The sequence below is a fragment of the Paroedura picta genome, chromosome 18 (genome assembly GCF_049243985.1).
Source record: "Paroedura picta isolate Pp20150507F chromosome 18, Ppicta_v3.0, whole genome shotgun sequence".
Lineage (NCBI taxonomy): Eukaryota > Metazoa > Chordata > Lepidosauria > Squamata > Gekkonidae > Paroedura > Paroedura picta.
Window position 1 is genome coordinate 18,945,041 of NC_135386.1, and position 21,719 is coordinate 18,966,759.

Sequence of the window (21,719 nt, forward strand, 5' to 3'; positions counted from 1 at the left end):
AAGGGATGTCTTTTGTTCCTTCATTTCCCACAAGGAATCCTGAGAAGGGGACAGACAACCCAGGCATTCCTCCATTTGCATGGGGGGGGGGTTGAAAGAGACGGACAGGCAGAAGCTGTGTCTTTGCCAGATAGCTCTTAAATATGGGCTCAGGTATTTGAGCGGATTATTGATTCTCTCCTTAAGAGTGGACTGCTTGGTTCTTCCAGGTTGCTCAGGCGAGGACTCAGGGGGGGAATGGCCTGGCCTGGCCTGCCCCTCCTCAGGGGGCACCAAGGGGGGGGCATCCCTGTGGGGGGGATTGCAGCTGGGCTCCCACTGGCTGCCCACAGAGGAAGCAGGAGCCTTGTGGTGAACCAGGCCGTCCCTCATTTATGGTCAGTGGCGTTTGTGTGGGAGTGGGCTCTGCCGGAAAGTGAGTCCCATGCCTTGATGAAGCTGCGGTCCGGTCTGGATGTCCTGCGAGACACTAACCCCCCCTCCTTGATGTGGTTCTCTCTTCAGGTATCTTGTCTTCTTGCAGATCAAAAGAGACCTGTATCATGGCCGCCTTCTGTGCAAGACCTCCGATGCTGCTCTGCTAGCTGGCCATATCCTCCAAGGTAGCGTCTCTTGATGGGGTGAAAAATCGGCTGGGGGGGGGAATGGGGGTGGGATGTTTGGGCTACTACAGATCCTGCGCCCAGTTGTCCTGCCTGCTGATTGCCCAGGGGTCTGGAGAAAAGCTCATCGCTCTTTCTGCCGGTCTCTTTTCCTTTAGCGGAGATTGGGGACTATGACCCTGGAAAGCACCCAGAAGGTTACAGCTCCAAGTTCCAGTTTTTCCCCAAACATTCAGAAAAGCTGGAAAAGAAAATTGCGGAGATCCACAAAATGGAGCTCAGGTGATGTCACCTTTCATCTGTCTCTCCAAGCCCACCTTCAGCCAGGCAGAGAAAATGACCACAGGAAAGCTGCTGTAGACTGGCTAGGGCTGCCAGAGAGTTTTGGAGCAGGTTCCCTGTCTGCCCTGCTACGTTTCATGACAGGCAGGAATCCAAGAGGCGTGGGTTCCCTGCAGTGGGAACTGGTGAAGCTTCGGTGTGCTCCCGGTCTGTGTCTCTTCCTCCTTCACCCTGTGAGAGGCTCAGTGCAGCCTGCCAGTGCCTCTCTCTCCATCATGGTGACTGTGCTTGTCCCCATTTTCTTGCAGTGGTCAGACACCAGCCATGTCCGAGTTAAACTTTTTAAGGAAAGCTCAGACCTTGGAGACGTATGGAGTTGACCCACACCCGTGCAAGGTACACAGCTGGTCTCCCTGCTAATGCTGCATCGTGGCTTAGGTCTTTGTTTGTTGTGTGGCAGCAGCAGAGATAATATCTGTGGGGCCAGCCCTTGCAGAGAGAAGCAGGGCCTGTGGGCTGGGCATGCAGGCAGGGGCTGCACCCTTCTGATCCACTGGTTGGGCCAGGCAGCCTCCAGGTGAGGAGCTGCCACCCTCAGGCTTGACAGGCAGTGTGGCCCTCTCCTGGGCCAGTGCCCAAACTGGGTCTAAGCCAGGCTTGGCCCTTGTTTCCCAGTCCTAGTCTCACCTAGGTCCTGTGCCACCTGAAGGGTCCCTGTCCCAAGCCACCCTCAGCTGTGCTTGTGCCTTCTCCTGGCTCCCTCCCCCCCCCCCCCTAGCACAGTGACACCAGGCCTGAGCTCAGGGCTGTGCAGAGTAACATGCTGCACTCTGCAAAACTGACCAAAAAGGGGGGGGGGGGGAGAGAAAAATTTCAAGCCAGGTAACTAAAGAAGTTGAAACAAGGAGAACAGGCATCTCTCGGAGGGCAGAGAAGAGTTTGCACGCAGGGGGTGGGGTGGCCATGCAGCCGCAGTGAGCCGCTTGCAGACGTGGTGAGGGCAGGCTTTCTGGCAGGCCTGCTTGCTCGCCTTGAGGCAGTGCTCTTGCTGTCTTGCAGGACGTGTCTGGGAACCCGGCCTTCCTGGCGTTCACGCCATTCGGATTTGTCGTGCTGCAGGGAAACAAGCGTGTGCACTTCATCAAATGGTGAGTCGGCTGTTTGCTGGTGTGCCATCTGGTGGCCTTCCCTATCACTTGGACACAGTCCGCCCCCTCTGATGCAGGAGACCCACAAAGATGCCCGAGTTCCCTGGCTGCACAGCCCTGCCTTGCTCCACTCTGCCCCTTGGTTCGTGCCCCGCTGCTGGCCTTTGTGGCAAAGGGGTTGGCAGGCGCTGCTGTTTCCCTCCTCCTTCCCTTTCCCCAGACCCTCCTGCTGACTCCTTCTCAGTCTCGGTGGGATCCCACAGCATTTCCTTCTTGCACGTGCCCTGCTGTTGGGAGCAGGAGCTGCACGCCCTTGTGGTCTGGCTGCTGCTTTCCTGTTCCGCATCATGTAGCTGAGCACTGACATTTCAAACCGCGAGTTAGGGGAAGACCAGGAGCCTTGAGGATCGGCAGGATGGCAGAGTCCCTGCTGGAGCACTTGCCCTTGTTTCTGGACCACCACGCTGTGTGCTAAATAAGGGCAGGAGGGAGTCCTGAATGCCTTTTTGAACTTCACCTGGCCCCCCTGAACACAAGGCCCCTAATCTGAGTGGTCAACCTGCCCTGAGCAGGGACTGCGTTGGGCAGCCTCTTCTATTGGACCGCACAACTGCCCCAGTGCGGCAAAAGAGGGCGGCAGGGAAATGGCCACAGGCTCTGGATTCCTCCTCCGGCAGGAGGGCCACGTGGCAGGGGTCACTTTCTTTGGCAAGGCTTGAAGCGGTGCTAGCAGCCACGTGCATGGTCTCCTCCGTGCTGCCCTGCGTCAGGCATCAGGGCTGGGGGCCTTTGGCAGCTCCAGAAACCGTGCCTGTCTGCTCAGCTCACTGTGTTTGGTCCCGAACCTGGCACGGCTGAGAGGCCAACTAGAGACCAGGGCCGGCTGTGAGAGCAATGGAAGGGCAGGTGCCAGAGAGATGCCGGTATTTGTGGGGCTCCATAGGATCTGGCCTCAAAGGAAATCGCCGACCCACCTTGAATCCACAGGTGGCAGCTTGGGAACGTTGAGCTGGAAGGGTGTGATGTCACAGGAAGAGGAGGAGCCAGCACTTTGGCTTGGCCAGGAGAGGAGAGCTGGGGACAGGAGGCACCTCCCACCCCCACCAATCAATCAGGGCTTCTTGTCTGAGCTCTCAAAAGGAAGCCTGCCCCCCTTCTTGGGGGGAGGGGGTGTTCCACACCACACGCTTGTGCGTGGAGATCAGCCTTGAGGGGGCAGGTGGGGCCGACTTGGTCTAGGGGACGTCACGTCGAGCCCCTATGCCCTGCATGTTGTCAGCCAGAGGAAGATGAGTGTAGGGGTGGGGGGTGGGGGGGAGCTGAGGCAAAAGTAGTGCCTCCTGGAGTGGAGCGGGGGGGGGCATGGGGCGTTGGGCATAGGGGGGCAGTGCCGGAGTGGAGGGGAGGGAGAGGGAAGCCTGGAAGCCTTCCTGTGCTGTTGAGGCTTTCTCAAAGAAGCTATGGTCCTCCTGCGCTCTGCACGTGGACACAAGCAGCCGTGATTTTGGAAGACTTCATTATAGCCTGCCCTTCTCATGGGGTCTCGAGGCGGAGAGAAGAGCAGGGCGGTCAGGCTGCAGAAGACAAGCAGGGCGCCCCCCCCCCAAGGGGTCTTGGCTTCTGGAACTGGAGAACAGTGCAAAAGGCAGGAAGAAGGGGGCTCGCTGGAGGCCCAGCCCAGCCAGGAGGGCTCTGCCCCAGACTTCTGAGAGATGAACTTCCCCCAATTTGTGGCAGGTCTGCCTGGTGCTGCTCTCCTCGACAGATCCCGGCAGGATTGGGGCCCTCTTCACCCCAGCAGCAGCGGCACTCGGAAAACCAAAAAGCACTGCCCCCCCCCCCGCCTAGATTGGGCCGGCCTCCTCCCCCTTTCGTGTGCTGGGAAATGATCCCTCCCTAGGAAGAGCCGAACCACACCGTCTCATGGAGGAGGAAAATGCCTCTGGGAACCTGCTCCAGCCGAGCGATCTGCCGTTGCTCCGTCCTCTGGGCTGTCAGGCAACTCTCTCCTGGAGATGGCAGAGCAAGGGCATGGCGTGCCCCTGAGTGGGGTGGGATTGGTGCCACAGAGTACGTGCTGTGCTTCCAGCGGTTGGGGGGGGGGTGGCTTTGTTCTTATGCAGGAAGATGAGAAAAATCAGAGTCGCTCTTTGCCTTGGGAGCCATGTAGCCCAGCCATTATCCCACCTGGCTCTGGTGCATCCCTAGGACGCGTTTTATGAAACACTGGCAGGGGATCATTGCAGAAGGAGCGGGCAGCACCTTCCCTCGCTGGCCTTCTTGAGAGTCTGCCTTTTTTTCATCTCAAAGCAGAGGTTGCTCCTGGGCCCTAAGTGAGAGCCCCAGACATGGCAATCCTGGGAGCCTGCCTGCCCCCCGCCCCCCCTGAGATGGGGGCTGTGGTTCTTTTCAGGCTTCTGGCCCTCCACCTGTCCTGGTTCCAGAGGGACTGCTGGGCCTGATGCCCTTTTCCTTTGGCATCAAGCAGCGTCCCCTGAGCCCCTTCTAGCAGCACAGCATCCCAGGCTGCCTCTGGTCACCTTCGAGACAGAGCTCATCCCCTTGGTGAGACAGCATCTTCCGTGATGCTTCCCTCTGCTTGGAGTGGCCCACCTGCAGACATTCCTGGGGACTCTTCTGGCTGGATTTGCCCCATTCCTGCTGCCCCACTGCAGAAGCTCTTTCAGGAAGGGTCGCCAGGGCCTCTGGCGGTTCCCCCCACCCCCGAGGCACCCATCCGCCAAGTCGCCTTCCTCTCTGGCCCTCCACAGAGCCACGACCTGGTCCATGCGCCGTACACTGACGCTGTCACTTCTCTTGCTTTGTATTGTATCCCACTGTTGATGTACCCCAGTCTCCTGTTTCCCTTTTTTACTGCAGCCACTCTCTGGGCTGATGGCTTCAAGGATTTTTCTACAGTAACCCCTAAACCCCCTTCCTGGTCAGTACGCTGCATGACTGTTCCATGTAATCTGTACTCTCAATATTTGGTTTGTTGCCCCCAAACGTATTATTTTGTACATTTGTCTGCATCGTCCATGTTGATTGGCTCAGTCATCCAAAAGGCCCCCGCCCCGCCCCAGACTCAGCCGCGTTGTTGCTCATCCTTCGCTGCACCTCGGATTTTGGCCTCATCAGCTAAGTGTGGTTACCTGGCATTCAGTCTTCTCATTGGGATGATGCTCCTGTGTGGTCAGCCGGGTTCCCTGGGGGCTCCTGGACCCACGCAGGCTCTCTGCCCCCCAGCCACACTTTCCAGGAGGGCCAGAGTCGTCTTCTCTCCCCAATCTGACACTTTGGAGAGGACGGCAAATGTTGAACATGAAGCTCCTGCAACTTCCGTCCTCCAAACATTCTTTTTCTTAACTTTGCGTTTCATGCAAATAATTTGGTTTGAATTTCTGCATCTTGCTGGAACAAATTCCACTCTGTTTGTGGGCTCTGCATTTGTAATGCTGTGCAATGGGCTGGGGGGGGACCCACCCACCCACTTGGGGGGGGACCCACCTATTTATGGAAGCTTTGTCTTTCTTTCTTTTGTGCTCATAGGAATGAAGTGGCAAAAATGAAATTTGAAGGCAAGACGTTCTATTTATACGTAAGTCAGAAAGAGGTAAGTGCTTCATGCCGGCCTCTCTTCCAAAAAGGGGGTAGAATTTGGGAGGTTCAGCATGCTGGCAGGTCTCCAGTCCGCCCAGGGGCCCTCCGCACGTGATAGAAGGCCCAGTTTGGTTGTGGGGGGTACCCCAGTCAGATTTTGATTGATTCTTCATTCGTCCAGCTCAGTTCAGTCAGCAGGATGCTAGTAAAATGGTCCTGTGATCATTACGTAGAGGGTGGAACATTTAGAGATGCAGTGAAGACCGAAGTCTGACAGTGTTCAGTTGTGGCAGAGGCCCAAAAGGCAGAGCACCCTCCACAGCCAGCAGTAGCACAACGCCAGTAATGTCTTGCAATGCACAAGGAAAGGCAGCACCAGGCCTTTTTGTAAAAAGTGCACCTATCTACAGCCTTTTTTAGCTGGGCCATGCTGGCTGTGTTTGTAGAGTGCTGGAAAGATTTGAATTAACCATATGGGTTTTCTTTTTCTGGGTTTTTGGTAGGAAAAGAAAATAGTTCTGAACTATTTTGCTCCAACACCTGAAGCCTGCAAGCATCTCTGGAAGTGTGGGATCGAAAACCAAGCTTTCTATAAGTAAGCACCAAGCCGTTTCCCTCAGGACTGGCTCTGGCTCTGGGCAAGCAGGAGCCCACCGCGCTGGCCAGGGAGGGTCTTCTCGGCAGAAAGGAGGCTCCCTCCCCCTTGCTGGGCCTGCAGTGTTCAGGAAGGGAGCCTTGCCCGCAGAGAGAGCGCCTGTCTTCCTGAGGACTGTGGCAGGAAGTCTGTTCCTGGGCTTGGCCTAGATGTGACGGCACCCTCAGGTCTGCCCCAAGGACTCAGGCCCCATTTGAAAGCCAATCCTTGTCTGGCCCACAGCATGGTGCTCCTTACAGTTCTGAAACAGCTGCAGCGGAGGTGCTTGGCGCCCTTCATAAGGCCTTTGGGGGGGGACCATAGTGCCTCTGCCCTCTGCCCTGCAGGCCCAGTCATGCCTAGGCTGGCTGCCCTGTCCAAAGGACCACGGGTGGGAGCTTGGGGGGGGGGGTCCTTGGGCCAAGAGTCCTGCAGCTGACCCCGATGCTCCAGTACAAAGGCCCAAGACTTACGAGAAATACAGCATTTATTCTAGTCACTCTCCTCTTAGAGCTGTTCTCGCCGAGCAGTTCTGTCAGAGCTCTCTCAGCCCCACCTACCTCACTGGGTGTTTGTTGTGGGGAGAGGAAAGGAGGGTGATTGTAAACTGCTTTGAGACTTCTTAAGGGAATGAAAAGCAGGGTATAAAAACCAACTCTTCTATTCAAATGCAAGATTACGTTTTCCCCACAGGTATGGCATGCTAAAAACAGAAAATTCATCTTATATTTGTGTAGAAGTCATAGTTATGTTGAATAACAAATTGGGGGGGGGACATTCTGGATTCTCTTCCATTTGAGTACGTATTGGGGGGGGGGGGGGCAGCCCTGGCAGACCAAAGCCTGTGTGGAAAGGGAGCGCTCTTAAGCCAGGCCTACTGGGAGTCTGTTCCTTCCAGGGCAGCCTTGCTGGTTCCTTCTTGCTTTGTAGTTTGCTTGGAAAGCACAAACCCAGCTTTTTCTCACCCGCTTTCTTTTTAAGTGGTGTGATCGAGCATGAGGGCCGGAGCTTGAAGTGCAGCTGCTGTGTTTCTTGACCAGTCTGGAGTTCCTCTTCCTGGTGGGGAATTGGCCAACTGCGGCCGGTTTGTGCAGCCACTGGAGCGGAGGCTGAGCACAGTCTGTCTCAGCCCTTTACTTTCAACACTCCAGATTTCACCTGCAAGTGCCTTGTCAAAAAAACAGGGCAAACTTTCTCGCCAACCAAGGAGCCACCCCAAGCAGTGCCCCTGGTGAATCGCATGGCTTCCTTCAGCCTCCTGGCCCTGGCCCCGCAGCCTCAGTCGCTCATAGCAAAGGCCTCTGTCCGGATGGTGCCCCAGCCCAGATGCCCCAGGGGGCTTCTCCACCCAGCTTTAGAAAGCATAGTGTGCTGTTTCTAGATGCAAAATACAACTCTAGCACTTGTAAAAAATAGCTACTGCTTTTCCTCCCCGGTGTTCTCTGAGAGGCTTATATTTTGAAAGTGAAAGAGCCAGCTAGCCGACCAAAGGGACTCTGGCTCATTCCTGCCCTCCTTCTTAAGCAGTTTGCAGAAGGGGCCGCTTTACGGGCCTCCTTCAGCACATCCTGAATCCAGTTCTCAGGAGAGCTTCTTGAGCTTTTGTCAGCATCCTTCGGTGGGGGTGGGGGGGGGATGAGTTTTGCCTGGTTACTCTTTCGGAGCAGCAGCTCCCATGCTCTAGCCCAGAGTCGCCTCGTTATCTGGCCGACGGAGTGGAAGAGGTGGGGCGGAGGGGGGCCAATTGGCCCCCTTGCAGAGCAGAGCAGCAGAGCACGAGCCCTCGGGCTTCAGTGAGACGGGGCACGGAGGCAGAGTCAGTGGCCGGCATGCCTTAGACAGCATTTCTGCTGGCCTCCCTGCCACGTTTCAGTCTCAGGTGGTGTAGATGAATCTCACCAAAGGAGCAGAAATAACGCCTGTAGCTTTAAGAAAAGAAACGGGGTTGCTTGCCACTGTAATAATAGGACCAAACTTTCCCTGCCTTGGGAAAGCAAAGCTTGGGGGGGGGTAGGTCCTCCCCACCATATCGTGTCTCATTGGGAACAGGCCCAGCGGCAGCAACTAGGAACTCTGCTCCCCTTGTTGGGGCCGTGGCCCAACCCAGCGCTGGCCCCTGCATAACAGCTTGCTCGCCACGCAGCCCAGCAAGGGGGCGGAAATAAAGGTGGTTTGGCCTAGTGGAGGGGAAGAAGGAAGCTGGTGAGTGGGAAGAGGGCATGGGGGCGACCCGGGCAGTCGGAGAGGGGGGCCCTGGTAGTCAGTAGTAAATGTTTATATCCTTGTGATGCCGTTCAGAACCCAGCCTCTGATGAGGCACTGAGGGACCAGGCAGCTCAGCAGCGCTTCCGTAATGCTTACGGCCCTCCTCCTTCCCACGCCTCCATCTTCTGCAAGTCTGTCATTTCAAAACAGGCACGTACCAAGGAAAGAGCGGAGATGCTTTCTCCATCCCCACAATCCTTCAGTCCTGGGAATCTTGTGACCTTCAGTGTCGAGGTTAGAGTGGACCAGGCCTGCCTCGCGTGAGATGTGTGCTGCCGTCAGTGCCCCGTGGCTCCTTCCAGCCCAGGCTGGGATCCAGCCACACAGCAGCGCTCGAGCTCTTCAGCAGAGGGAAGGAAGCACAGGCTGTGACTGAGGCCAGACCTGCCTTTGACTCTCTCGGCACCTTCTGCTTCATGCTCTTCCCTGTTTTCCCAGCTAGCCCAAAGGGAGTGATGCCGAGGCACCCCTGGGTGCAGCCCAGTGCTCTCTCTCTCTCCAGTGGAAGGAAGGAACAGGTTGAAAGTCTGATCAAGTAAATCCAACAACACAGGCCGCATTCTGTGTTCTTAAAGAGGCCACTTTTGTTTAGATTGAACAAAAAAATAAGCAGTGCCAAGATTTCCATTTTCCCTCGAATGCCTCTGGCTCCCAGGAAATGTCTCATCCAGGGATTCCAAATTCCTGCTAGGGCTACCTTGGCAGCAGCTTAGGTGGGCTGCTGCAGGCACCTCCGTGGGTGGCCCGTGGGAGCTCCTTTCGGAAGCCCAAGCCTCTGAGCCGTGATTGCATCAGGGGCCCTCAAGCCAGCGTCCTCCTCTCCTTGCAGACTGGAGAAGTCGAGCCAGGTGCGCACCGTGTCCAGCAGCAACCTCTTCTTCAAAGGGAGTCGGTTCCGATACAGGTAAAGAACAGCCGCAGGTGTCCCTGGCTAGCTGTCTTTGGGGTGAAGCCAGGCAGCCCTTGGGAGGGCTGGTCCTTAAAGGAGGCCTTTTCTATTTCATCGTTAAGAGTCCTTGCTGGTGGCTAGAAATCCAGGGGCAGGATGTGCAGGCATTAGTTGGGCCAGCCTGGGGAAGGGCAACTGGCCAAGGGCTTCGTCCACCAGACAGGAAGGAAGAGAGCAATTGGAGGAGTTGGGAAGAGCGCCTTTCCTGCCTCCTGCCAGCGGGGTCTTTTACCGGCCAGGGCTGGACTCAGGGGGCTGCAGAGTAGGGGGGTAGAGGAGCATAGTTCCCTTCCCAGTTATGCTTTCTCCCGCTCCTCTCAGTGGCCGCGTGGCAAAAGAAGTGATGGAGTCCAGTGCCAAGATCAAGAGGGAGCCTCCCGAAATCCACAGGTAAGGCTCAGTGCAGAACATCCTCGTGAGCAATGCCTCCCGCATCGCTTGCTGCAGCATTACCCGTGGGGGGCTTGATCAGAGACATGTTCAAGTGACCTTCAGACTCTCCAGGAGAGGGCAGTCAGCATGGCCTAGTGCTCATCTGGCCAGCCGGGTTTGATTCCCCATTCCCCCTCCACATGCAGCCAGCTGGGTGGCCTTGGGCTGGTCTCAGCCCTGAGAGAGTGGTTCTGACTGACCAGTAACCTCTGGGCTCTCTCAGCCTCACAGGGTGTCTGTGGTGGGGAGAGGAAGGGAAGCTGCTTGGAGACTCCTCCAGGCAGTGAAAAGTGTGGCATGAGAACCTGCTCTTCTTCTTCCTAAGTGTCTGAGGCCATTTCCTTCCTTTGCACAGGGCCGGACTGGTTCCCAGCCGCAGCTGCCCTTCCATTACGCACGGGCCTCGGCTGAGCAGCGTGCCCCGGACCCGGAGGAGGGCCGTGCACATCTCCATCATGGAAGGTGAGCCTTTGGTCTGGCCTGCATCTTGGCAGCGCTCTTTCTCAGGGTCAACACTCCAGACTGGGGTGGTCCTCTCGGCGGGTGCAGCGTGGAAGACCAGGTAACCGTGGCAGCCTTCTATGCTTCCCTAGCCACGCATATCTTTTTTTGGCAGTGGGCCATCTAGCCCAGAGGCTGTGGTAGAGCCTGGTCTTCACACGCAGCATCGCCCTCTTCTGGCTGCATCAGCAAGAAGCAACGGCAGGGCCTCCTTGTGCTTCCTCAGTCTAAACCTGGCTGGTCCTCCACAGAATGACTGACCCAGCGCCTATTCCAGGGCCTTGTGTTCTTGCCCTTCATGCAAGCTGTGAAGTGGCCCTGGCTCCACGGGGTGTGCTTGTGCCTCACGCAAGGGCTTCTCCCTGAGCCGCCCGGCAGCTCCCTCCCACCCTGTAGCGCAATGCCAGGAGCTCGCATCCAGAGAGAGGAGATGGACCAATTAGTTGCATGAGAATTAATCTTTTAAAACCTTTAGAGTCTGTCAGATCAGTGTTGTATTCCTGCATTTATTTTTGATAGTGCAAATGATTCTCTTTATTAGACAAGATGGGATAAAATGGCAACTGCTTTTAGTTTAAAAACAGCAATCTAATCATAGGCCTAATAAACTTCTAACACCAACGTGATCGTCAGCTAAGTAAGTGATTGGTTTCTAACTATGGAAAGATACCCTCCAACCTTTGAGGGAGCCCGCCGGGCAAAAAGCTCCTTGCCCCATTTGTAAGAGAGCTGCCATCTCCTTCCATGGCAAGGGCAGAGGGAGACCATAAGAGGGATGTTTTCCCAGGGTGGAGTCTGGGAGTAGTTGCAGTGCCTCCCTGCATCTTCAAGCCGCTGGTGGGAATCCAGGTTGCTGGCCAGTCATAGGCCTGTCTGAGAACTTCCCTGGTACGTAGGGCTGTGTCTTCTCTACGTGCCCCGCAACAGTCAGTGGATGATAAATGCTGCTAGAGGAGGCAGGCAGGCAGACCGAAGGGGAATTCACACAGTCTTTGTTAGCAGTGAGTAGCTGGCAGCTTCCGTTCCAGGCACAGGGCAGCCTGGTTCAGATCAAAGCATACGGAGAGGAGGGCCTCCCCCACCCTACCAGGAGGGATCAACACAGGAGCTCCCTGGAGCCACGTCATGTCGTGAAAAATGCCCCAGGCAGGCAGAAGACCCCAATCTAGCCTGAGAATTAAGTTTGCGGGGCCAGGCGGACTTGGTAACATCTGAAGCTGCCGTCAAGAAGCCCTTTGCCTGCCCCACCAATGTGTGCTTGGGACCCTTTTAATGCTGGTTGGCATTGCTGCCGTGGGGCCTAGAGGAGGACAGCTGCTTAGGTAGGGGTCCCCAACGTGGTCCCCTTCAACGCCTTTCCTGGTGGGGCTGTAGCTCAGCAGGGCTTCGGATCAGCTGTGCAGATTAAAAGACAGCATTTCAGGCAGGAGAGGCACGGTGAGACTACCTGGCAGTTGTGGTGGGTGGGCTCTGCCTCCTTGCTCAGCCCTCTGGTGGCTGGACCCACCTCCCCGTCAGAATTCCAAGGCACCTGCGTGCTCAGAAAGGTGGTGCTGAGGGGTCCTCGAGAGCATCCCCTCTGAGCCCTGCCTCCCTCCCTCCCTCCCTCCCTTCTACAGGCCTGGAGTCCTTGCGGGACAGTGCCCATTCCACCCCCGTGCGCTCAACCTCCCACGGCGACGCCTTTCTGCCCCGCTCGGAGAGTGGCCGGGCGGAAAGCAGCGAGCGAGTGGCCATCATCTCCGACGAGGTCTACAGCCCTTCCGACAGCGTCCTCCCCACCCCGGTGGCCGAGCACAGCCTGGAGCTGATGCTGCTGTCCCGCCAGGTCAACGGGGCGCCCGGCAGCATCGAGGAAGAGAAGGAGACAGAAGCCCTCACCCCTACGGGGGCAGAGGCCACGGGCGGGGAACTCCGGGCCTTGTGCCAGGGCACGGCTCGCCGCGGCCAGTCCCAAGCCGAACAGGTGAATAAGTTTGTTTTCAGTGTCCTCCGTTTGCTCCTTGTGACCGTTGGGCTCCTGTTTGTTTTGCTCCTTCTCCTCATCGTCCTTACCGAGTCTGACCTTGACGTTGCCTTTTTCCATGATATTCGCCAGACCCCCGAGTTTGAGCAGTTCCATTATCAATACTTTTGTCCCCTCAGGCGATGGTTTGCCTGCAAATTCCGCTTCGTGCTCAGCCTCCTCCTTGGCAGCTGAAGGGAGGGGCGCCCTCCTCCTAGTCACTTGCCAGGCGGATTGTGGAAGAGCCCCAGGCAGTGGGACACCTCGCACCCGGCACCATCGGCACATAGCATAAGGCCGCCTTTCCCGCACCGCGGCCTGGCCGGGGGGAGAGTGCGGAAGGGAGAGACTCCAGCCAGACCACACCAGACCAGACCAGACCAGACCAGACCATTCACTCCCCCACCCAGGCTCTCTTCCTGCAAGTTTCTGCAACCGCTCTGCTCTCTCACGTCTGAATTATTCCGCGACCGTCAAGTTTCCTTTTAGCTTTCACAGATGTGTTCACTTACAAATTTGCAAGCGAAAAAGAGTTTATTTTATTACTACCAATAATTGTGTCATGTGCCAGCCTCCGGCTAGGCCCCTAGCCCCAGAGGACGGCTGTTCCTTTAGGCAGGAGCTTCTGTAATGGTGCTACCAAGTTGTCATTTCCAACGTCCAAGGGACTAGCGTCTTGAAACTGCCACTGTGCATCCCGAGCATGACCGCCTTCCGCCTGCATTCATGGGGAGAGATGGCCGTCTTGCTGGTGGGGACTCCTGAAATGTTTGGGGGAGGGGGCCTGGCTGTGGTTGACGCCCTCCGCTCAGCTGGAGTCTCCGTTCTTTGCAGGTTCCCAGCAGGCCTAACCCTGCTGCACTGTGCATTCGCTCCTTCCCTGCAGCTCTAGAAGGTGGGAGCACTCGCACGCCTCCTCCTCCTCCTCCTCCTCCTCCTCCGTGAGGGTCTCGTCCCCGAGCTTTATCAGCCCAGCGATGTGAGACTGTTCCCTGGCCAGTGCAGTCCCTAAATACGGCAGGAGGTAATCCCTGGTGGGGGTGGGGGAATGGATCCCCTCTCCAGTGCAGGGGGGGGGGCAGTGAGCACACAGGAAGCCCTGGGAAGACATTTTGCCTCAGAAAGCTCTGCTTTTTGTTTGTTTGTTTTGTACTATAGAAGAACAAACTTGCTGCAACTTATATTTTAACAAGATACTATTTTATTAATGAGCAAAGCCTTTTTTTTAACTTTATGAAGTGGATGCCCATGCAACATGAGGCGTTTCAACAAGGGATTCTGAATAGCCTGGACTGGTTTGCGGAGGGAGGGAGGGAGGTCGGCCAGGCGGCCAGCTGGCATCTCAGGCGCCCTTCAGAAGGGCAGAGAGAGGCCTCTTACTCACGTGGCAGGGGACAAGGCCCTGCTCTCCTCTGCCCACCAGCCCCAAGGTGTTCAGCTCTTTAACAAACAGCCCTGCAACAGGGGCTGCCCAAGGGTGTGTGAGCACCCCTGGATTGTCAAGGGAGCAATAAAAATTGTGTGTCCTTTTCGGTGTAAGCCAGTGAATGGACTCAGATGAGCATGCGTTTTATTTCATCTCAGGGAGAGATTTCAAGACATCTGCAACTCTAATCAAAACTCTTTCAAAAAGCTGGTTTCATTATCTCATCCGAGTGCAATTTCAGCATGAATCCCCACCCCCAGCCCGATCCCCTAAGCCATGCGCAGAGTTGAGAAGCGTGCGGATGAGGGGATGCACCAGCCTGGATTGCTTTTCCGCTTGCCCTCATGCGTTGGCCCCAGCTGCTCCTTCGTTGTTGGGATAAAGAGCACAATCACACTTTTAGCAATACACCAAGTATTGGTCAAAGAGTCAGCTGAGGCACACGCATGGTGCATTCAAAGGGACACCCTGGAATTCGAACACAGCCCTGGTGGCCAACTCCTGGCCATTACGCACGACTGCCAGGCTGGTTTCCAGCATATTGATGGTTCCAGCAAAACCCATTCAAGCTTGGAAGGCCTGCCAGACGACAAAAGGGGGAAGATTTTACAAGCAGAGATCCTGTTTTATGCAACGCAGCAGCAGGTCAATTTCTCGTGTCGTGTTCCTACCTCAGCCTGTAGTCAACGACGCCTCTATGCAGTGAGCGAGAAGTCTTAATTTAGCATTCTCCATCATAGTTCTAAGGATGCAGCATTTCGTTTTTTAAATTGTTGGTGTGTTCCTCGTGCCACAAATCAGTGTGTCCAATTATTATGTTTATAAAACTTTTGTACGGAAGAAGTTTTCAACTAGAGCAGCCTCTGAGTACGGAGGGTGGTGAGCGGCTTTGGGCACCTGTTTCTCTTTCGAACACCCAGGTCCTAACGGGGAGGAAAGGCCTCCGCCCCTGAGGCTTGTGCGGGAGAACTTCCCAGTGTATCGTGCCCTGTTTTTTGGCTAAGCATTTTACCTGTGACTTCTTCTCCAGCAGGCAACTGAAAAAGTAGCTTCCCCTGCCCCACCCCAGCGTTACCTGTCTCATGTCTCACCACTGAGTCATTCCAGGTCGCGTGCAAAGTTTGTGGTTGCTGTTCTCAGTGGAAACACTGTCTCTTAGTACGGCCTAGTTAGTTCGCTGCCTCTGTAAGCAGTAGAAGAGGTCAAGTTCCTGAAAAATGTGAATTTTAGTTTCCATAATATAGATGTTAACCTTCCATGTGCCAAACGCTGTACGTTACATTTCCCCCCTTGAAATAGTGTGCATTTTTCTACATATTCAACATGTAGTTAGCATAAAAATCATTGGTGCCATAAAAGTATTTTTAAATTGAAATAAATATTTAAATATTACGGAAACATCTTGTGTCGAGTACTTTGGCCAGGCCCTGGAAGCGAAGCCAGATCAGCTCTGGTTAATATTTGGTTGGGAGGCCACCAACGGCCGGCCGCTCTGCAGACCGCCTTGGCATGTCTTTTGCCCTGACCTGGAGCATCCAGGCTAGGCTCGCCTCATCCCATCTCAGAAGCTAAGCTGGGTCAACCCCCAACACGACTGGGGTGGGAGAGGGGAGGCCTTCAAGAGTTAGTCTGAGGCTGCGACACAGAGCCAGACAATGGGAAGCAACTTCTGGACCTCGCTTCCCTTGGGAGCCCTCAGGGGTCTCTGGCAGTTCTCTAGCCCAGCAATCCTCTGGAAGGACTTCCCAACGTCCCCCGGCTGGAGAGGGCCTGCGCAGATGGTTGAGACCACAGTTATTTCAGCCCCTACCCCTGCTGCCCAGATTATTCCAGATCCCTTTGGGAGGGAGGGGAGGGGAAGGGAAGGGAAGCAGCCCCGCCCCGTGGGGGCCACTGTCATCTGTAGAGCACGCTGCGGGCATGCTCCAAAGGCCCCCGGCAGGAGGAGCCGGGCGAGAAGAGCTCGGCCCGGGCTGACCGGCAGCCCCCACTCCTTAGCACGGCAGGGGTGGTGCTTTCTGGGCAGAAAAGACCAACTCTGCCCGGATCCTGCTCTCTGGAAGCCACTGGCTGCCCAGGGTCTCTCCGGGAAATCTTGCAGGCCCCTCTGGACCAGCGGAATACGTTTCGGGCCTTGTCAAAAGAGAGTCTCTCGGAATGTCACGGCTGAGTGCTCCGACCAGGGATCAGCCACACTTTTCAGACTGAACTGGATTTTATTTCAAAGGAACTTCTTTGTCTTAAAAACCGGGGGGGGGGGGGGGTGTCAAAACAAGCGCATGCCAACCATCCCTGGGTCTTTGTGACAAAAGGCCACATTTCTCTTCCAGCAACATGCAGCTTTCACGCCTTGAAAACATGGAGGCGGCCACTCGCGTTGCCGCCGGCTACGATGTACCTGGTGGGGTGGCAGGCGCTGATGGAGCAGACGGAGCCCAGGTGGTCTTGGCTGGCGAAGGAGTGCACCAGTGCTCCCGTGGCGTGGAAGACCTCGATGCGCCTCGGGCGAGACATGCTCCCCACCACACAGCAGTCGTCCCGCTTGGGGTCCCACTCCGCCCGGAACCTGGTCAGCCAGCGACCTGTCCGGTTGTCGTGCCTGGGCAGGAAGGGCCAAACCCAGAGCTGTCCGCCCTTAAGACGGCCAGCCCTTCCAGACAGTTCAGAAACCACTACCTCCGAAAACAGTCCCGTAAATCCACCCTGTCCTCCTGAGGCAATGGGGGCTTAAGAAGCGACTTAGGAAACAGCCCCTCCCTCAAACTGAGCAGTTCATAATCTTATCAAGGACCCCGTCTCCTGGCACCCCCTTGCAAGCCGGGAAGGGGGAGGACCGGGCGGCCTTCACTGCCTGGCATCCAGCGGGCTCCATGCCCCCCCTCCCAGGTGCAGAAAGTGACCCATGCGCTGGTGCCTTGAACAGCTTGTGAGGCCAAAACATGTCCCTCACAACTCACCTGATAGTTGCCAGAATGGGAGCCACTGAGGACAAGCAATTGGTGCCAAAAATCCTGAAACGGAAGAACAAATACTTTATGGAACAGATTTGGCTGCAAGGTTAAGAGATGTTTTTGGTACCCTACTTTTCACTACCCGAAAGGGCTGACAAACCCCTATCCCCTTCCTCTCCCCACAGCAGACACCCTGGGAGGTAGGTGGGGCTGAGAGCTCTGGCAGAACTGCTCGGTCAGAACACCGTTATCAAGACTATGACTAGGCCAAGGTTACCCAGCTGCCTGCCTGCCTGCAGAGGAGTGGGGAGTCAAACCTGGTTCTCCAAATTATAGGCCACCATTATTGTTACAAGTCCACAATATGTGTAGATTCAACGTTTCTCCTTTAAGGGGGACCCAAAAGCTCCCTGTGAGGTAGGCAAGGCTGAGTGGGCATTCCTGGCCCCAATCTCCCAGCCAGCTTCCATAGCAGAGTGGGGATTGGATCCTCTAACCACAACACCACTGGCTACTCTCCTAGGGGCAAAAATCTCCAAGTAAGGAATCCCAAATTACAAGAACAAATGTAGAAAGGAAGCAAACTGAAAGAACGCAGCTTTCCTACCTCAGCGTATCGTCTGCACAGGTGGTCACCACCCGGTTGCCGGTGGCAGGGGAGAAGTACGCCGAAGCCACGCTTTTGGAGTGCCCCACCAGAGAGACTGCGGGCTGGCTGCCGCTCCTCTTCAGCTGCCGAACATCGTAAACGCTGACATTCCTGCAACGCAAATTGCAAGAGACTTCCACAAAGGCAGAAAGGCCCTTGGAGTGTGGGGCAGGTACCCTCCGCCCCACTGAAACTTGCAGCCCCCTCAACTAAACAGATTTATCTGTGCATTGAGAAGCTGGTACCTAGGCAGGGACTAAAGAGCCCACCTGCTTGGGGCAGGGCTCTGTTTCCTCCCAAGGCTCACTGCTTGAGCTGGTGCCTAGGACCGGGAGCGATTTCAGCCTCTCTCAGGAAGCTCAGCTTGCCCATGAGGACGGATGTTCACCAAGCCTCTTTTCATGCATCCCCACAGTCAGGCAGCAGGGCCTTTTGCGTGGTGGCCCTTTGACCCTTTAGCACCAAGTAAAAACTTTTTTCTTTTTCTTTTTTTTGCTGTAAACTTTTCTTTGCTCAATGAGCAGGGATGCTTCTACTGGGCACTTATGCCATTTCAGAGGTGCCATTATGTATTATTTTTATGTTTTAAGCAATACAGCTAGCTGACTATTTGGGGATTTTAACTGTTCTGTTTTGAAGCCATTTTCATTGCTTGTGGAAGCAATATTCACTTCCCCCCCCCCAAGTACATGGCTCGTACATACCTTGCTCCTGCAGCCATGAGATACTGTCTCTTGACTGGGTGGACGTGTACAGTCCTCGTTACTGAATTAAGATCGGCAGAAATCTCCGTGGATGTTCCTGGGGTACGTCTGTCCACGACAGCCACCCCTGCATCCCACATACCCACGACCAAAGTGGAAGCATCACCCGACAGGAAGTCAAACGAGGAAAGGGCAGAGTCGTCATTCCTGTACACCTGAGGAGAAAGAAGACTCACTTCGGGGCCTGGCGAAGAGCTCTCGTGCAGGCTGAATTCCTGAGGCCATGCTGGTTTTACGCCAGCCTTTGGCTCTGCCTTAAACTGCAGCAATCCTGCACCTCCACAGCAGCCTGGTCTCTCCTCATTGTCTCGCCTAAGTACTCTTCTCCCAAGGAAGAGGCCTGCAAGGAAGCTTCCCAAATGCAAAGGAGCCAAGAGCTCAGATTCTTCCATCCCAAACTGAGGAGCAGCTGAAATTCAGGTTCAGGCAGCAACTGACAGAGGAGATGAGGGCAGGCCCTTCCATGGCAAGGGGGAAGATCCTGTCCAGCCCCACGGACTGGCTGTCCTGGGAAAGAGCAGCTGTGCATTTTTGAGCTCACATGCCTCTGTTGGTCTCTTGGAGCTTTTCTGCACACGGTAAGCACAGATACTCGGAATTCACACGGCTCCTCTGCGTCTGAAGACAGAGCCCAGGTTGCTCACCTGTCTTTCATCAGGAGGCGGCATATTGAGCCAAAATCATGAGTGACACATTACACAAACCCCTGCCGTGAGGCTGCAGAGGCCACGGTGGAAGCCCACTCACCTCGTCAAAGACGGCATGAGTGACATCCCCGCAGCGCACCGTGCCATCCAGGCTAAGGGACAGGAGATGGGCGGGGTCTGCCAGGGAGAAGAGCAGGCAGCTGACCGGCCGGCTGTGGGGGAGAAAGGCATGCAGGCCGTCTTCCACTGGGCAATCCTGAAAAATACAGAAGGGGCAGCATGGCACGCTTCAATCTCTTGCTGGGGTGTTCGGCAGGGAGGGCAGCTGACAGCAAGAGCCCCTCACCAAATTCCACATGCCCACATGCCCCTCCTTGTCTCCAGCCGCCACCAAAGTGCAGCTTGCAGATGGATGGATGGCCACCGAGTAGATGCGGCTGCGGACCACTTTGGCGACCCCGTCTTCTTGCAGCGCCATGCCACGCAGACCAGCTTTGTAACTAGGCCAGAAGAAACCACACGTGAGCCGCCACAGAACTAGAAAAGCTCCCACTGCAACAAAGAGACAGGAAGCTGTTTTCGGAAATTACCTCTCCAAGTTCGGCAGAGTCATCTCGGTCTTCGGGAGGCTGACCTAGAGAATTGATGGGGGAAAGGCTTTACTAGATTCAGGTATCACGCTCTCTGCAGGTTATTCATTTTATTATTTCTTTAGAAGAATTGTAGCAGTTAAGATCGGACTTCAAAATGCAGAAGCTAAAAACAAGAATCAAAAAACGGATGGGAGAAATTCCAGGGGGCAATTTAGGAGGAAGGGCCAACGGGTTAAGCCACCGAGATCTAGCAGTACCTGGCTCAGTTTTGCCCATCTGCTCAGAAATTCTTCCACCTGTTCAGGTCTTTCCTCTTCGGCAACGGGGACCATCGGAATGGGACCAGGAGGCACACGGGGCTTCCAAAAGAGGAACCAGGAAAGACTCTCATTGACTGGCCCACTTCAAAGCCAGCCCACAGGGCCTCCGGATCCCTCCCCCACACCCCAAGCCCTTCCCTTGGCCCAATGTTATTTCTGAAGAGCTGGACAGAGCGGACGGCACACTGGCCTGGCTGGACCACACCAGGAGAGCATGTCCCCAGCAGCTGGCATCTCCTGCTGCCTGAGGGAAGACTTCCTTGGCCTGACCATGCATCTCCTGGCAATCCATGGCACTGGGAGAGCCCATGTCTCTGGAGGTGGGAAACGTCTGATGAACTTCCCCAGCATCTCTGCACGAGGCCCCGAAGGTGGACATGGCCCCTCTGTGTCCCAGTCCCAGTGCACAGGCAGCCATGGTGGACCATGGCCTGGTTACCCGCATCAGGGAAATCCCCCCTGCCGAATGGCCACTTGCTTGGGCTAACTGGGTTAGCTTTACAACAAGGCACACAACGCACGCCCTGGAGAAGCCCACTGTCTCAGCTTGCACTGCAACTCTTGTGAGAATCAATAAAGACAGAGGAGTCTTCGCCTCGCATGGGCCTTCTTACGTGCTCTTCGACTGGCGCCTCCGCCGGCTTTGGTTTCTCCGGAAGGGGAACTCCCAGCGGGTCTTCTCGCTTCAGGCGCTTGGACCTCCGGAGGGCTGGCTCGGCTTCCCCTTTTGCACGCTGAGCCCTACGGAGAACAGAATCTTCCAGCCCTGCGGTCCTCTCCCTGCTCTCCCCCCCGCCCCCTGCTGACCGACCCCTAAAATCCACGTGTGTGGCAGGTGTGCACACGTTTACCTTTTCACGCCCTGCCGTGGAGCTTTGGTGGTGGTTTGACGGAGCTTTGCTGCAGACTTATAAAGAGGGGGGGGGATATATTCAGAGTAATTAGGGCAAGTTCTTTTAGCACACACCGTTTTCCTGGTCTTCCTGCCTTCCTTCCTGTGTTTCCAGAAGGGAAAGAGCCCCCTGCGCCGCTTGGGGGCAGGAGGAGGGGGGGCCCCGGACGCGACCCCCGCCCACCTTCACTGCCGGAGGCTGCGACCCGGGGGGGGGGGGCTGGCGGAAGGGGCTTCAGCAGGGCGAGACCCTCCCGGCCTACCTGGAAGAGCTGCAGGGAGGCGAAGAACTCGGCGTTGGCCTGGACGTTGCGCAGCCGCTGCCTTTCGTAGGCCGAGAGGGGCCGAGCGGCGTCCTCCTGCGAGGGGGGGAGGGAGGGAGGGGGGAGCTCAGGAGGGCAGCCAGAAGGACCGCCCCGCCCCTCCCGGGCTCACCTGGGCGACTCACCTGTCCCGCGTGCAGCGCCATAGCCCCGCCGCTGCCCTTTCGCGCCTTCTCCGCGCCGACTCCGCCCACCCTCCGGGGGAGGGCGGGAAAGGGGAGGGGCGCGCGACGAGGCCCCGCCCCGATGACACGTGGCGCGGGAGGCCCCGCCCAGGCGGAAGTCTGTGAGTGCCGAGCCGTCCCACCTGCCCCCCCCATCCCCAGGACCTCTGAAGCTCTGCCACGCTCAGCCCGGGCGGGGAGGGGGGGAGGGAGGGAGGGAGGGGGAGGCCAGCGCGTGGCCCTTGGGCCCCTGGCAGGCTCAGGGGGCTGCATCCCCCACCCACCCACCCGAGGAGTGCACGTGTGAGGAGGCGGCGGCTTGTGCCCCCACCAGGCAGAGCGCTAAGATAAGAATGCTTTTGCACCATGTGATGGGGGGCTCTGTTTCTCTGCCCTGGTCATCAACGTCCCAGGGGTCTCCATGCCCCCTGCCTTGTCCCCCCACCCCAGAGCCCAGTGGCGCCGCAATGAGGCTGAAGCTACACTGGAAGTCCTGCTGCACACACCCCCTCCCTCAGAGGAGGGCCGCCACTATCTTGGTTTGCACACTTACACCCTCCCTCGAGCAATGC

At 56.4% G+C, this 21,719-nt stretch overlaps 2 protein-coding genes across 16 annotated transcripts in view; one reads left to right on the plus strand and one right to left on the minus strand.

Annotated features, from left to right (window-relative positions):
• Positions 1-15,242, plus strand: part of FRMD5 (FERM domain containing 5) — a 72,812-nt gene extending 57,570 nt beyond the window's left edge. For 11 of the 15 annotated variants that reach the window (XM_077318252.1, XM_077318256.1, XM_077318250.1 and 8 more), the window contains 10 exons: positions 505-602; positions 761-884; positions 1,193-1,280; positions 1,944-2,032; positions 5,582-5,645; positions 6,136-6,227; positions 9,361-9,435; positions 9,802-9,870; positions 10,268-10,374; positions 12,033-15,242. In XM_077318252.1, the coding sequence (XP_077174367.1) occupies positions 505-602; positions 761-884; positions 1,193-1,280; positions 1,944-2,032; positions 5,582-5,645; positions 6,136-6,227; positions 9,361-9,435; positions 9,802-9,870; positions 10,268-10,374; positions 12,033-12,613 (1,387 nt within the window). In that variant the 3' untranslated portion in view covers positions 12,614-15,242. Of the gene's footprint in view, positions 1-504; positions 603-760; positions 885-1,192; positions 1,281-1,943; positions 2,033-3,464; positions 4,103-4,912; positions 4,974-5,581; positions 5,646-6,135; positions 6,228-9,360; positions 9,436-9,801; positions 9,871-10,267; positions 10,375-12,032 lie in introns of those variants that run through there. The other 4 variants (XM_077318249.1, XM_077318246.1, XM_077318257.1 and 1 more) reach the window with 4 other exon arrangements.
• An 800-nt stretch (positions 15,243-16,042) lies between these two features.
• WDR76 (WD repeat domain 76) lies at positions 16,043-21,217 on the minus strand. The gene is made up of 12 exons (XM_077318259.1): positions 21,109-21,217; positions 20,924-21,019; positions 20,620-20,675; positions 20,383-20,509; positions 19,706-19,807; positions 19,446-19,489; positions 19,202-19,355; positions 18,956-19,111; positions 18,149-18,363; positions 17,403-17,555; positions 16,802-16,855; positions 16,043-16,443 (listed from the first exon to the last, which is right to left on the minus strand). The coding sequence occupies exons 1-12, from the start codon at positions 21,127-21,129 to the stop codon at positions 16,188-16,190; spliced, it is 1,434 nt and encodes a 477-aa protein (XP_077174374.1). The 5' UTR covers positions 21,130-21,217; the 3' UTR covers positions 16,043-16,187.
• Between the last annotated feature and the right edge of the window lie 502 nt (positions 21,218-21,719).

Excerpts from the sequence above, each read along its gene's own strand:
- WDR76 (XM_077318259.1), bottom strand. The coding sequence starts at position 21,129 with ATGGCGCTGCACGCGGGACAG. Across the intron at positions 21,020-21,108 it reads TGGCGCTGCACGCGGGACAG|GAGGACGCCGCTCGGCCCCT; the intron begins GTGAGTCGCCCA and ends CCCCCCTCGCAG. Across the intron at positions 18,364-18,955 it reads CTCATGCCGTCTTTGACGAG|GTGTACAGGAATGACGACTC; the intron begins GTGAGTGGGCTT and ends CTTTCTCCTCAG.